Genomic DNA, 13,346 nt, shown 5'->3' with positions numbered 1-13,346 from the left:
CCAGCAGCTTGGGCAAGGTGGGATCTCTGAAGATGATGTAGGCAAAATCCAGCCCCCTGGGTCCAAGGAGTCGATCCAGGAGTGGCTGGAGACTGACACAGTTAGATGTTGAAGATCTCAGGTTGTGCTTCAGTGAGGCTCTGTCGCAGACATTTTTTCATAGAAATCTTTTCTTTCACATTTGTCTATCTTCTGGGAAGCAGAGCCCCAGAAGAAGAATGTAAACAATTGTTATCACCTGCTGTGAAATGTAGCAGGTGCCCCTGTGATTGGCTCATTTTCCTTGTGTACTATTAAAGGCCAATCACAGGAGCAGCTCAGAGACAGATTCTCTGCACACAGAACTTTGTTATTCATTCTTTCTATTCTATTCTTAGCTTAGCAGCTCTCTGCAACTTCTTTTCTTTTTCTTTTTAGTATAGTTATAATGTATTATATATCATATATCAATAAATCAAGCCTTCTGATCAAGAAACAAAATTCTCGTCCTTCTCTCACCACAGTGACTGTCTAAGGTCGCTGTAATAAGGCTCCTGGGCCATAGGAGGAAAGGGCCCCTGTAGAGGTGGGGGTCTAGGTGGCACCACAACAGTTTGGACCTGCTGGTGAGCTCAGGGTCATGAAATGGATGTCTTCTCACAGAACCCAGGACAGCCTGGGAGCCTTACCCTGATAGTGAAGGTCCCTTCTGCAAAGAAGCTGCAAAGCCTGTTTGCCATGTGTTGGATTCCATGTCCAGAACATAATGTGAGTTCCGATGAGCCTCCCAAACTTGTACATTTCCTCACAGATTTTTTACCAGCGTGGGGGGATTGTTTGAAGGGTGTTGGCACTGATCTGCTTACTTAGCCACCAGACATGACTGTACTTCACCCAGGGCCCTGCTCAAACTGCTTCTGGCTTTTTTGAAGGGTGCAGGCTCAGGGATTTAGGATGGATCACAGCACACATTTCCAAACCTCATTTCTGAGGTGCCTCCATTAACTGCAGAGGCATAGCCAGTTGTACTACACCCTGGCCTGTGGCACACCACAGTGCGTGTGTTGGTCACAGAGGTGACTTGCCTTAGGGCTTCCTGCTTGGGGCTCCTCCTTGATGCTCCTCTCCAGTCTTAAGGACATGGTTCATTGCCATGTGTAGCCCTTGAATCATGCAATTCTACAAAATAACTATGAAGGTATCCAAATGCTACTGGGACTGAAAGGCTCCCTGCAGTGGAATGACGCTGATTTCACCAGTGCCTATGGGACTGTGAAGTGCCACCCTGTACTGTGTTGAAAACTGACCTGATGTGTTATCCCTGGCAGTTCACCTGAAAGGGCCACCCTGACTAAAGTTCCAGCAAGCCAGCAGGTGAATGCTTCCCTGCTCCAGCTTCTATTTCTGAAGTTGTGCCACCTTATATATCCACCTTTTATTTCTGCTGCTGGTACAAGCTACAGATTGCACTGTTGCTTGGTAGACCAGCCCTTCTGCTCTGACCCTGTGAACCAGCAACATTTCATTTCCTGCCACTGAAATGCTCATCAGGGAACACTGGAGCTGCATTCCCACCCTTGCAAGTGTCCTTTTAAAGACTGAGCAGCAGTCCCAGTGCCTTCACAGGAACACAGCATGGTGCCCACGGTGATGTTAACATGTTTATTACATACAGAACAGATACGGTTTATTGTTGACAGCATAGGGGACAAAGCATGGGAACATATTCATACAGCAGGCTCTTTACAGAATGCCATCTTCATACCAAACAGCGGAGTTTACAGGCCTTAAGACACTTTTAAAAATCATTTTGTAACATACAAGATAAATTACATACATCACAGTGGAGATATGACAGAGAAGCATACTGAAGCCAGTTAGTTCTCACCTTGATGCCCAGCAGCGATCCAAGGACACAGGAGCTATCAGCAGAGGCTGGGTCTCCCCCCTACAGCTGCCCCTCTGGGCCATGTGCTTCTCTTGGAGGAGAACATGGCATTGAGCTGGAAAGGAATCTGATGGGAGATTCCCGTGTGTTGTTAGGGCCCAGTGGGTGACAGGAGATCAAGTGCTGTCCCTTCAACTTCTCCCACCAGATACAGAACATTTGGTGGTACAAATGTTGCAATTCTAACTTTCCTATAAAAGAACTGACAGATTTAAGGAACTGAACCCTACCAGGGCTTCTTTTTCCCTTCAACTAGCCCAAATTCTGAAATTTGCCTGGCCCTAACTGATGAACTATTACATGACAGTGGAATCTGTGCTCTGTATGTTATATTGTTTACTTCACCCTGTGTTGGGAGGGATCCAGAGGTCTTCCTAGCAGAAAGCATATGGCAAAAGTGAATGAGAAGCCTGGCATGGTCAGCATCTCAGCAAAATAGCCCTGGTGAAAGGTCCCCCAGCATGCAGGTGGTGTCTCCATGTATTCCTTAACCTTGTGCCAGTCACAGACTCCAGTATGTCTATGCCTGGAAGATGCCCTCCGGCTGGATTCCTACCTTGGGGAGGAGTAGTGTGATGGGTGCATGTCACCAGCACTGCTCACACGTAGCATGGGCACCGCTGTGGCTGGATGAGACCTCTGTTTACCAGAGATGTCTCTTGCCTTCTTACAGGGAAAATGTATGCCATGACCTTTCCTGAACTGTGGATACAAAAATTGTTTAGGTGCTGCTGTGTCAGGAGAGATGCCACATGTTAAGAGCATCCCCTGGGAATATGGCATCCCTGCAGCACACCGTGATCTGCAAGCCTGGTCCATGGCAGCGAGCACAGGACACAGCAGGGAGCTTTCTAGGAGATGGAGGCTTGCCCAGTTGTCCCCATACTGTCACAAGGATATCTCTGTGAACCCTGGAGTGCTGTACAGGTCAGGCAAAAAAACAAGAGGACCACCAGAAGCTTCCAAATTCATCACTAACAAATGCAACTCGCCCTACTTCGGCACACCCAGAAAAGAATGTTTCAAGGGACACAGAATTTGTCATTTTGGGACAGTGTAAGAAAAGGAGAACACACCATTGCCTCTACACTTGGAACTTTCATATTCTGCATCTTGAGCTCAAAACCACTTTCCCTGGCCCCAATTTTTGCTGCTTCTTTTGTAAGCAGAATTCATATGCTTCTTTTGTAAGCAGGATTCTGCATTGCTTAGACAGAAAGGGCTATCACCACTTTTCTTGGGGGCTCTCAATTTTTTCCAGGAGTCAGAAATTTCCAGCTTTTCAATCTTCTTACTAGCACAGTTAGTACTTGTGATATTAGGTAAAAGATGTCAGGAATCTAGCCTCAATTCTTTTTGTGTGTGACATCAGGTGAGACATAGCCTTGACTGCACTTGTCCTAACCACCTGCCAAGTCTCTGTCTTCCAAGTCTCTGTGAAAAAAGATCTCCTTCCAGCAGGTCCTAAAAAGGAGACACAGCCTTGAGATGAGGCAATCTCTAAGTGTTAATGCAGAACACACAGCAGATCAACACCATCTGCCCCCACCTGTCTTTTAAAAGCCACCAAATGCAATGCAGAGATAACCACCACATGAACCTTTCAGAATGAACTTAGGAATTCTTTTCTGTATGGCTGTTTTGGAAGGGAGAGGCAAGAAAATCCTTGCCTTTTCTTAAAAAAGCAGCATTCTGGTACCCTTTTGCTACTACAGCTGTTTGGCCTTGACAATCAAACACCTATCTTCTATCTGAGCCCACCAACCAATTCTCTTGGGACACATACAGGCAGGCACCCAGCACATGACTGATGAAGCAACAGCAGCAGCAGAGGAAGGGACTTTCCCCCTGCAAAGACGAAGATGTGATCCCCACATTAAGACTGCTGCTGCCTTCTCCAGCCCCACAGCTGAAGTGCTGCTGAAACTATGATGCTCTTTGGAGCATCTTCGTTGCTCTAAGTCCAGAGAATGTTATTCTGTGCTTAAGGGTGAATAAGGATAAGATGATGATACTGGTGAACTAGAAGGATTTCTGCTGGGGTGCTGCAGAAGTGATTCACCATTGCTGCTTTGGCAGGGAATGCCTGGGGACACACTTCTTTCTCATGCAGGTGGGAATGAGGCAACCTGCCCAAGAACCTGAGCCACCCTCCTCCTCCAGCTGCCCCTCCTGACACTGGGCAAAGGTCTTCCACAGTCCTGGCTCCAAGCTCCCTCCATGGTGTACTGCCATGTCTCTCCTTTCAGATGCCAGCTCCAGAGCAGAACAAGAACCTAACCACGCCAAAAGCATACGGGCCCGAGTTGAAAGCTGCGAGTTCAGAGGTTCAAGGGGGTCACAGTCCAAGGCAGGAACCGTTGCAGTTGTCCAGGGTCAGTTTCCAGCAGGAGTTATAATGCAGGCATTTTGTATGTACATCGTGGCATTCAGGCGGGAGGAGGGACACTTACATTGTGGGAAAAGAGGAATTCTCACTCAGGGATGTATGATACCTGCCACACAATTATGTGGCTCCGTTCAGCCTTGGAAAGTACTGGCTTCACCTGGGTGGCATCTCCCACATTTTCTTCTGTCTCATCATCTTCTCCATCCCCTGAAGAGACAACACAGAGAGTAAAAACGGCAGGAAAGAAAATGCTCTGGAATACTCTGAAGAGGCCAATACCCCTTTTAGAGTCCCAGCAGTCTGATAACAGACACTGTGAACTGAGATCTTTCTCTGTGCCTGGAGAACATTTACAGCAACCCCATTCTTTTCTGAAGCTAGACTGCATGGATGGGACAAACTAGCTTCAGCAGCAACAAAAACCACCCTTCCACCCTTCAGGGAAGCTGATTTTACACACAGAGCACTCTCAGCAGCAAGGGTAATCATAGTGGGGCAGCAATGTTTGGACCCAGTGGCACAGATACATTTGTTCTTTCCAAAGCCATTCATACTGATGCTATTTTATGATAGTTTTAATATATTTGTAGCTTTGTAGATTGCTAATCCATGGCTGTATCTCCCAGCACTTTTTCTATCCTTTTCCCCTACATTTTAGAACAGTAAACTAACCTTCTAACATATTCCTGAAATACTATTTATATTTAGTCTTGCTTCTTTAGTCAGCCAAGAACATCTTGCCTTTTACCATGCATCAGAGACGTAATAAATGTGGGGCAAAGCTCTTGGACCAACTCCAGTGGGGCAGAACCTGGGGAAAATTACCTAACCAACTGCTCTTCTAATTGGACAATATATGTTAAATATGCTAATTTGTTTAACTTACAAAAGGGTAGAAGTCCTGTATCATGTGTGTATATTGCACCTGGAGGCCTCCAGTTAAAGACCTGCTTTTATATTACTTCCTATATTAACATCATCTCAAAACTGTGTTGTTTTGTTCTCGATTTTGTAGGCATCACTACAGCCGTGTGGCACTGCAGCCACAGGGCACAGGTCAACAGCCTTGTGCTGTGCAAGGAACATCCTTATTTGCCCTCACAGCCAGATGCAGGAGAAGCAGTGTGGGGCTTTTCTGCTTTGGTTCTCCACAACAGTGATGCCTCACTCCATAACCACCACTATGCACCCACTACCTTTCCAGATGCCTCCCACCAAGGGGACTTACCAATCCGGAAATCGATATACCCTTCTCCTCCACTCAGCACCAAGACATTCTTTAGCTTCTGACCCTCCGTCTCAGTGGCTGCGGTGCTGGGGTTCTCCGAAGGGCTGTCCAACACACTCCCATTCAGGGTCGCAAGGACATTGCCTAGGAGAGGACAGAGGTGCTGTGCACGCCTCTGCTCAGCCCCCACACAGTTCGCATGCACACAAACACATTGTGCAGACCAATTCTTTCTGCTAGTCAAATCTGGCAGTCACTCCAGTATAAATACAGATGTGGGAACCACAGGAAGTGTCAGCCATGGCCTGGACTCTAATCTGCTGCAGAACAGCTTCAGTCCCTGCTACAAAAGGGATGGAGGGATAAGCATCTGCTGAGGGTGAGTTGTGCTTACCTGGCACAGAGACAAAGAACTTGACTGCATCACGGTGGCCATGGAAGCAGAGCTGTGCCTGAGCCATGGAGCAATAGGGAATGAAGCTGCTGGCAGATTTGTCACTGTTGTCATCACCATACACATGGATGACCCCACCAGAGCGACTGCCCTCTCCAGAGGTTGGTGAAGTCTTGTTGGCTGGAGACAGAGCAAGAACACTATCAGTGATAGCTATGAGTCCCCTTTACAAAATGGACTCAATCAGAGAGAAAACGCATGAGCTGTGAAGAAAAACCTTTAAAGGTGCAGGTCTCTTTAAAGGTCTTTTATAAATGATGTGATGGAGGAGACCACAGCAGATTACACAGTCCCTCTCTTTTAGCCTGAGGCAAGCTAGATTGGTGTCACCAACCAGCAGTAATCCTGTCCAGCCTCCAGAAATAACCCACTGTCCTGGGATCAACCTTGGTCTTTTGTAGCTGGCAGGATACCCAAAGTGTCCACTGTCCCCAGAAGGCAGCTGGAGGAGAATTACTGCTCTGGATTAGTGGTATTGCTCAACTTCCAAGTCAAGTCCTTTGCTCATGCCCAGTAATGAGCACACATGCTGCTGAAAGCAGTCTCTGGGTCTGGTGAAGCCTCTCAGCCTCTCAGAGTCATCATAGAAGTGGATGTCCTTCCTCATTTCTTGATTAAACCATGACACCAGATTGTCAGCTAGTCCAGCCATGAACATTTTTCAGATGCTCACCATCCACAGCTTCCAAGGAGGGCTCAGGGCCCTGTATCCTTCCTGACCAGGCTCCAAGAATGTGACAGTTTCCACTAACGAAGCAACAGAGACCAGTACTCTCAGCTCAGGGTGGGAGATGCTTTCCTTCTGCATGCACCCACATCAGTACAACAGGAACAATATTAAACTAGGCAGCTTTCACTTTTCTCTAAAAAAGTGAATTCATTCATTATTTGTAGTTCTGTGAATTCATTCATTATCTGTAGTTCCGTGTTTTAACTTTGGGTCAATTTCAGTTACATGACTTGGACAGAAGAGACTTTTCCCTATCAGGCTCAAGCCAGGACAGTGGGACAAGTACAAATACTTTGATGGAGGAATGAGAGTCAATGTGTGTACAATATCTGGCTTTTTTTCTGCAATTAATATCAGATGCTTTAAAAGGAGGAGACACATGTTGATAATGCATCTGGACAGATACATGAATGTCTCTGAGTGAGAAAAAAGAGCCTTTAATTTCTGACCCTGGAAAGGCATGAATTTGAACTGAGATCCTGCCTTAACTGGCACAAACCTAAACAAGTCTTCATGCTAATCAAGTCCCCTTGGGTTCAATCTCTTTTTTGATAACTTACAGCTGACAGGTGCCACAGCACCACCTGCCATTGGCCTGAAACTGATGGAAGGAGCATCACTGGAAAATAACGGATGACCCAGGGAGACCTTGGAAGAACACTCTACTCCTAGTTCCTGCTTCTGACTGAATGAACCTTTCCTGTCCCCATCTCAAACTGGTCAACCACAGAAAGGGAACCACTGTTGAAGAATAATTATCCTTAACACAAAAAACCAGAAGGATCAACAATAAGATGGAAAACATTGTTTATAGCTGTGGGAAATAAGGTTATTTACATGACTGTCTCTGGTTGCTTTTCTCTAATGCAACTTAAAACAAAATAGTGATGAGGAAAAATGGATGGAGAGAAGTTGAATGGCAGAATGGAAGGTGGGAGAATGACTACATAGGAGGATGGGTGCAAAAGGAATGACAGCTGTGGAGGGGAGGCAGTGGACTTACCCCGGAGCCCAAGGAGTTGGCCGCGGTGGAGGACTACAGCTAGGCACAGGCAGGGAGTGGGAACACAGAGGGGCATGGGAAGTGACGGGCAGGATGGGAGAGAAGAAAAAGGTGATTACTGGGAGATAATTGGAGGGCAACAAAAATAGTATAAAGCCTAGAGAAACCACTACAGAAGCTCCTATTAGTTGATACTAACTCTGTTCTTGCTCACTTTGCTCTTACCATGCAGGGACAGACGTGGTATCTGAGGTGGGAGAGGGACTGTGTCATAAGGATCCACTGCTATATTTTTAGTGAGATTTTCTTGCTTACCACATTTTTACAGGAACACACAAAGATAAAGCAATTGGTTTACAGCAGGGAAAAAGTTTAACTCAGAACAAGGACAGCAGCCTTAAGACAGAATGGGCTTCAAAAGGAACTCAGAAACAAGACCAAAATTGCAATGACCAAAATGCATAAACAGGACTGTGTCACTGCCCTCCTTATGTGGACTCCAGACACATCCAACTTCATTGCCCTCAGAGGAGACCATCCCAAGTCTGACTTCCAGGAGGATTACAAGAGGTTTGCTGTTTTTACATAAGAGGTATTTGTTTCTCAGCTTTCCTGTGAGCATTGGTGAGAAAACACACATTTGGCTGCTTTCTGTTGAGAGCAATTGCAATCAGTCTCAAATCCTACTTCCTCATGGTGATCTGGATAAGACCTTCAAAATAAGATGCTGACAGGCAGGTTCAGAACAGGACTAGTAAGAGCTTCAATTAAACTTCCAGCTCCAGAGATTCACCTATTTACTCTTACTGCTGGGTCCCCTCACCAGACTGGATTTGGTGTAGGATACCTACTTCTACTTGATTGATAAAGCTGAGCCCTAATCTGAGTAAATGGAGCTTTTCTAAGCTCAGTTTTTGGAAAATACTGCTACGGAGACATTTAGATGACTAGGCCAAAGTGGAATTTCCAAGGAGATCTTCCTGGTGACTTCTCATCCCATGACCTCTTTTTGGTGACTTACTACAATTCCCAAAGCTTTGTTTCTCCTGTTTCACAGTAGCTACAGAATCAGTTCACATCACTCTGCTCTGTCAAGGTCCCGGGCTGCTCATACTCTGGGCTCTTCTCCCTGAAATGGCTATGATTAAAGGGTGTCAAATGTCAGGAAAGCATCAGCCTGCCTGAACCACCTGCCATGCTGCACAAATGACACCTAAAAGCTGCTCTTTTTTTAGGAGAGATGCAGGAGTACTTTGAATAAACGTCACTTACTCTCAGTCAGGGGAATGGAGATGACAACACCGTTCCCGGTGCCCACCCAAAGGCGGTTGCCAGCAATGAGTAAGGCTGTGATCCGCACAAAGGAGAAGCCCAGCTTTCCAGTGCCTAGGAAGCACGAATGAGAGTTGGGTAGTCAGTGGTGACTTTGGGCAAGGTCTGCTTTGGGCAAATTCTGCCTTGAGCTCAGTAAGCAACAGACCCTCACCTAGCATCTTGCTGACATAAGGCTCAATGTCGACATCCTGCAGATGTTGATGGCTGTGGGCATGGTAGAGCCTCAGCGTGGAGTCCAGGCGGATGGAAACCCAGACGCCATCTCCAATCCATGCCAGCTGTCGTACCTGGCTCTCCCGACGAGGATGGGCATCAAAGGATTTCTAAAATACCAATGTGAGTTCACAGAAGTTTTGCCATTATCTATACTCCACATATACGCATACTCAATTTTCAACTGAGATCACTTGTTTGGGTTCCAAAGATCTTGGAGAAGCTGTGTTAATGCCAGCTGATCCCAGCAGTTCATTACTGTACACAAAAAATTCTTTGCTTGAGCAGCTGTCTGGCAGGTTTGCAATTAGAATTTATGGTCTTTTCAGACCACTTCAGGAGCAAGAATGTATAGACGCCAAGAGCTTTCAATGTACTTGATAGAAAAGGAAAACACACAACTCCAGGATAAATTCCAAAGACCAAACTGCTTTGGCTCACTAATGTGAACTTCAGATCCAGCACTTCTTCTCTCCTCAATCAGAATTACTTCAAGCATTCTCAGATTTGTACCAAGACCACTGTACTGATTTTCACCCAAAAGGCTCTAAACATTGTTTTCTCTTAATGGGATCCCAGGGGCTAACTGTTCTGTTCCTTGGTGCCATAATGCCTAAAGATGGAGAAGCCTTAGATTATATGTGAAGAGTCACTGTAAAACAAACACCCATGTTTGGACAGTACATGGCCCCACAGACTCCCTAGTAAAGGCAAAGAAAATTGTCAGTTTATACTTTCTGATAGAATTTGCTCTGCAAAAGGAGGAAGGAACAAATAACCCCTGGCAGATTTGATCATAATATGACCCAGACTGACAATCTTGGTCAAGAGCTATTAAGAATAAATACAACACAAGTGTGTGTGCACGCATAGACACGTTTGTGCTCTCTTACCTCAATCTGCATTGTCTTCGGCTGGATAACATGGATTTTGTTCTTGTAGCCACACCAGACTCTATCGTAGACCACAGCCATGCAACGGATGGAGTGGTGAGTGTGGCCAAGATCCATCAGGTGGTAATTACTGAGATCCCACTGACCATCTGAGTTAAAAAACAAGTGTAGAAAGGTGCATCTCCTCCATGACATGTAAGGACATTCCATACAATAGAATCCTCTACTTTTCTATATATATGTTGGTATACAGGCTTAGCTGATACTCAAATGCTCAGTTTGCTTATGTCTGTGACCTTCCTGAGACTCCTGTTTCAGCCTTACACTTATGAAACGTAACAATAAAGTTTAGTTTGATGTCCAACAGCACTCAAATCAGGCCAATTTTAACATCCTTTATTGCAATGAAGTGAACAGGCTTCTCTAACAAGTACAACAAAAGCAGTGAGAGAAGAGGGAAGACAGCTGAACAAGACTATGCGGAAACTTAAAAGGAAATGGGCCATACAGTCCTTGTGGTGGGGCTTCCTCACATCACAGACCTTCAACATAATTCCCCCAAACTGTTAAATCCAGGAAAAGTCATCAGATCTCCCTTCTTCACTCTTATTTTTAATAACCAGGCAGATATTGTGTCCTTCACAGACAGGAAGCCTCCATGTCATGAAGCTTTATCTTATTTCTGATGGGAACAATTTTGATGTGTCAATGGTCAGGCTTGAGCTCATGACAAAGGCTGAATCAAAATTTGAATTGCACAAGCCCAGAAATCTCTATATTTCTGCTTGCTGAATGAACTGCTACTCAATGAATAACTAAGTTCTTTAGTCATAGTTAGCAAATCCCCATGTGCTGTCAGATATGAACATAGCTAAGACTGTTCAAGCCATAGGGAAACAAACTCCACAGCAGTGAAGAGGACCAGAAATTGAATTTACTAAGTGTACCTAAAACAACTGCACAGCATATGTATTTCTGAAAGTGTCACATTTACTCCACATGTACTACACAGTACACACACTTTTGTTCAGAAAAGCTCAAGAAGTGGTGTTAGAATATAGTGATGGTTTAGGATATCAATGATGTGTATAACAGCCATGCATTTTAACTCAGTGTTTGTACCCCAGCAGCCAGCAACTTTCTCACCTTGGAAGAGCGTTTAATCCACTGCTACACTTTCAGCCAAACTTTGTTTTCTCTATTACATTGATTCTTACCTTCTCCGCGATGGAATATGGCTAGTGTTCCATCTGCCAGAGCAACCAGGACCCTCCCTTTCACATGCCTGAAATAACAGAATAGTAAATACATAAAAAATGCAGTAGAAATGAGGGACTCCAAAACTCTTCCTGCCATCCATACACACCATCTTTACATAGTCTCCAGAATTCCCAGCCAGTTTTAGCATTGCAGGAACATCCTCTTACCTTCAGTGCAGTAAGATCATCACATCTGTGAGTTTTCTGTTGAGGGAATTCTTCTCCTTCACAATACAAACACCATCAATTTCAACAAATTCCCCCTAATTTACCCCTCAGTGAAATTTTGCCTTTCTCCTCCCCATTTACTTCCTCTTGATATTGCTAGACATGTATTCACTGAATCAGGTCAGGACCACAACTGAGCAGAAAAATGGGTTGATATGAGGCTTTCCCGTTACAAAAACCTTGGGAAACTTCTCTCACAAAACAACACACTTAGGAAAGCAAAGAAAAAGTTGGGGCTGCCACATCCCTTGGAAGTATTCAAGGCTGGGAATGTGGATGGGGCTTGGAGCAACCTGGTCTAGGTGGAAGGTATCCTTGTTCATGGCAGGGAGTTGAAACAAGAGAATCTTTAAGGTCTGTTCCAACCAAAACCATTCTCTGATTCTGTAAATCTACAACCAAGAGCTGATAATACCCTCTAAAGCATCACTCAGGCCCAAAACCTTCTCCTTCGGGTCCCTTGCAACACACACTTACACCAGGCTCAGCACAGAGTCCTTCAGCTTTATTGAGTGCAGACATTTCTTCCAGTTGGACACAGCCGAGTGCACGTAAAGCCTGTGAGAGAGGACAAATTGGGGAGGGTTAGCAGCAGAGCCCCACATCTTCAGCCTGCTCAGGTTTGAGTTTTCCCTTCTGGTAGGAAAGGTGGAGGTGAGGTAAGAAAGTGATGTTAAATCCCTGAGACTATGGTGAGTTGAGCAATGAAATGAGGAATAGAAACCTTCTTCAGAAACAAGCAATGAACAAAAGGTGTGTGGACTTGAAAAATAGAGCCCAGAGCAGGGATGTGACACAGAGAATTGCCAGCCCAAAGGGAACACACCAGCCATTTTGAGCTCCCAGCCACATGGTGGGGGCAGCACTGGTGCAGGTCCCAGCATCCTTGGTTGACTCCTGATCTGGCAGTGTTGTGCTGGGCTCCATCTTCAGCTGCCCATTCTCCCTGAAGAGGCAAAAGAACAGTGTTAGAGATTTAGCAGCAGCAGTGCACAGAATACCCACCTAGGCCCACAGCCTGGCACTTCCAGACCGGTATGGGCCCTTGAAGACACAAATCGCTTCCTTCTCTAGTAGTTTTCAACTGCAAATCTGCAATTTACAGTATTTCCTTTCTCCTCCCCTTACAAACAACAAGTACTTCAAATCTACAGACCCCAACTGAGTTTAGCAAGACTATTACACAAACAATATTTTCTCTGTTCATTTGCAGCTTCAATAGAAGCAACTTAGAACAACATTGGCATTCAGGAACAATCTGCATCCAAGACTTCTACCCTATTCTTAAGGCCATCACATCAGCATTGTTTGTCTTAAGAACTTTTTGAGTGGTGAATACATTTTCTTGGTTACTTTTACAGCACATCAGAGGTACTCTGATGTGCTGTAAAAGTAACCAAGTAAATCAATCATAATTTCTACACACATTTCAGTAAGCTCCAGCAGTAAGAACATGAAGTGTACATGTACTTCAGGAGATCTGCCTTAACCACAAGTCTAAGTTCATAGTGAGAGGTCAAATATTTACATTGTAACAGCTGACCCAGTCAGTTGCAGGCTGAGCCATGCCTGTTTTCATGACATTCTTTTCCTTCCCTGTTATCTCATCTATAAAATTGCTTGGGCGCAAAACTGATAGAAGTCTGAACTTTATCAGAAGCTTAGGCTGCTTCTCTTGTCACAAACC

General features: G+C 45.1%; 1 protein-coding gene across 25 annotated transcripts in view; it reads right to left on the bottom strand.

Moving 5' to 3' along the window:
• Positions 1 to 1,627: 1,627 nt before the first annotated feature.
• MAPK8IP3 (mitogen-activated protein kinase 8 interacting protein 3) overlaps positions 1,628 to 13,346 on the bottom strand; it is a 71,682-nt gene continuing 59,963 nt past the window's right edge. For all 25 annotated transcript variants that reach the window (XM_026798599.2, XM_014273671.3, XM_005496300.4 and 22 more), the window contains 10 exons: positions 12,486 to 12,605; positions 12,137 to 12,217; positions 11,390 to 11,457; positions 10,173 to 10,321; positions 9,218 to 9,389; positions 9,004 to 9,117; positions 7,732 to 7,770; positions 5,939 to 6,118; positions 5,545 to 5,688; positions 1,628 to 4,523 (listed from right to left, as the gene is read on the bottom strand). In XM_026798599.2, the coding sequence (XP_026654400.1) occupies positions 4,402 to 4,523; positions 5,545 to 5,688; positions 5,939 to 6,118; positions 7,732 to 7,770; positions 9,004 to 9,117; positions 9,218 to 9,389; positions 10,173 to 10,321; positions 11,390 to 11,457; positions 12,137 to 12,217; positions 12,486 to 12,605 (1,189 nt within the window). In that variant the 3' untranslated portion in view covers positions 1,628 to 4,401. The remainder of the gene's footprint in view (positions 4,524 to 5,544; positions 5,689 to 5,938; positions 6,119 to 7,731; positions 7,771 to 9,003; positions 9,118 to 9,217; positions 9,390 to 10,172; positions 10,322 to 11,389; positions 11,458 to 12,136; positions 12,218 to 12,485; positions 12,606 to 13,346) is intronic.

Source organism: Zonotrichia albicollis, chromosome 16 (assembly GCF_047830755.1).
Source record: "Zonotrichia albicollis isolate bZonAlb1 chromosome 16, bZonAlb1.hap1, whole genome shotgun sequence".
In the NCBI taxonomy this organism is placed as follows: Eukaryota; Metazoa; Chordata; class Aves; order Passeriformes; family Passerellidae; genus Zonotrichia; species Zonotrichia albicollis.
This window is presented reverse-complemented; position numbering and strand designations above follow the sequence as displayed.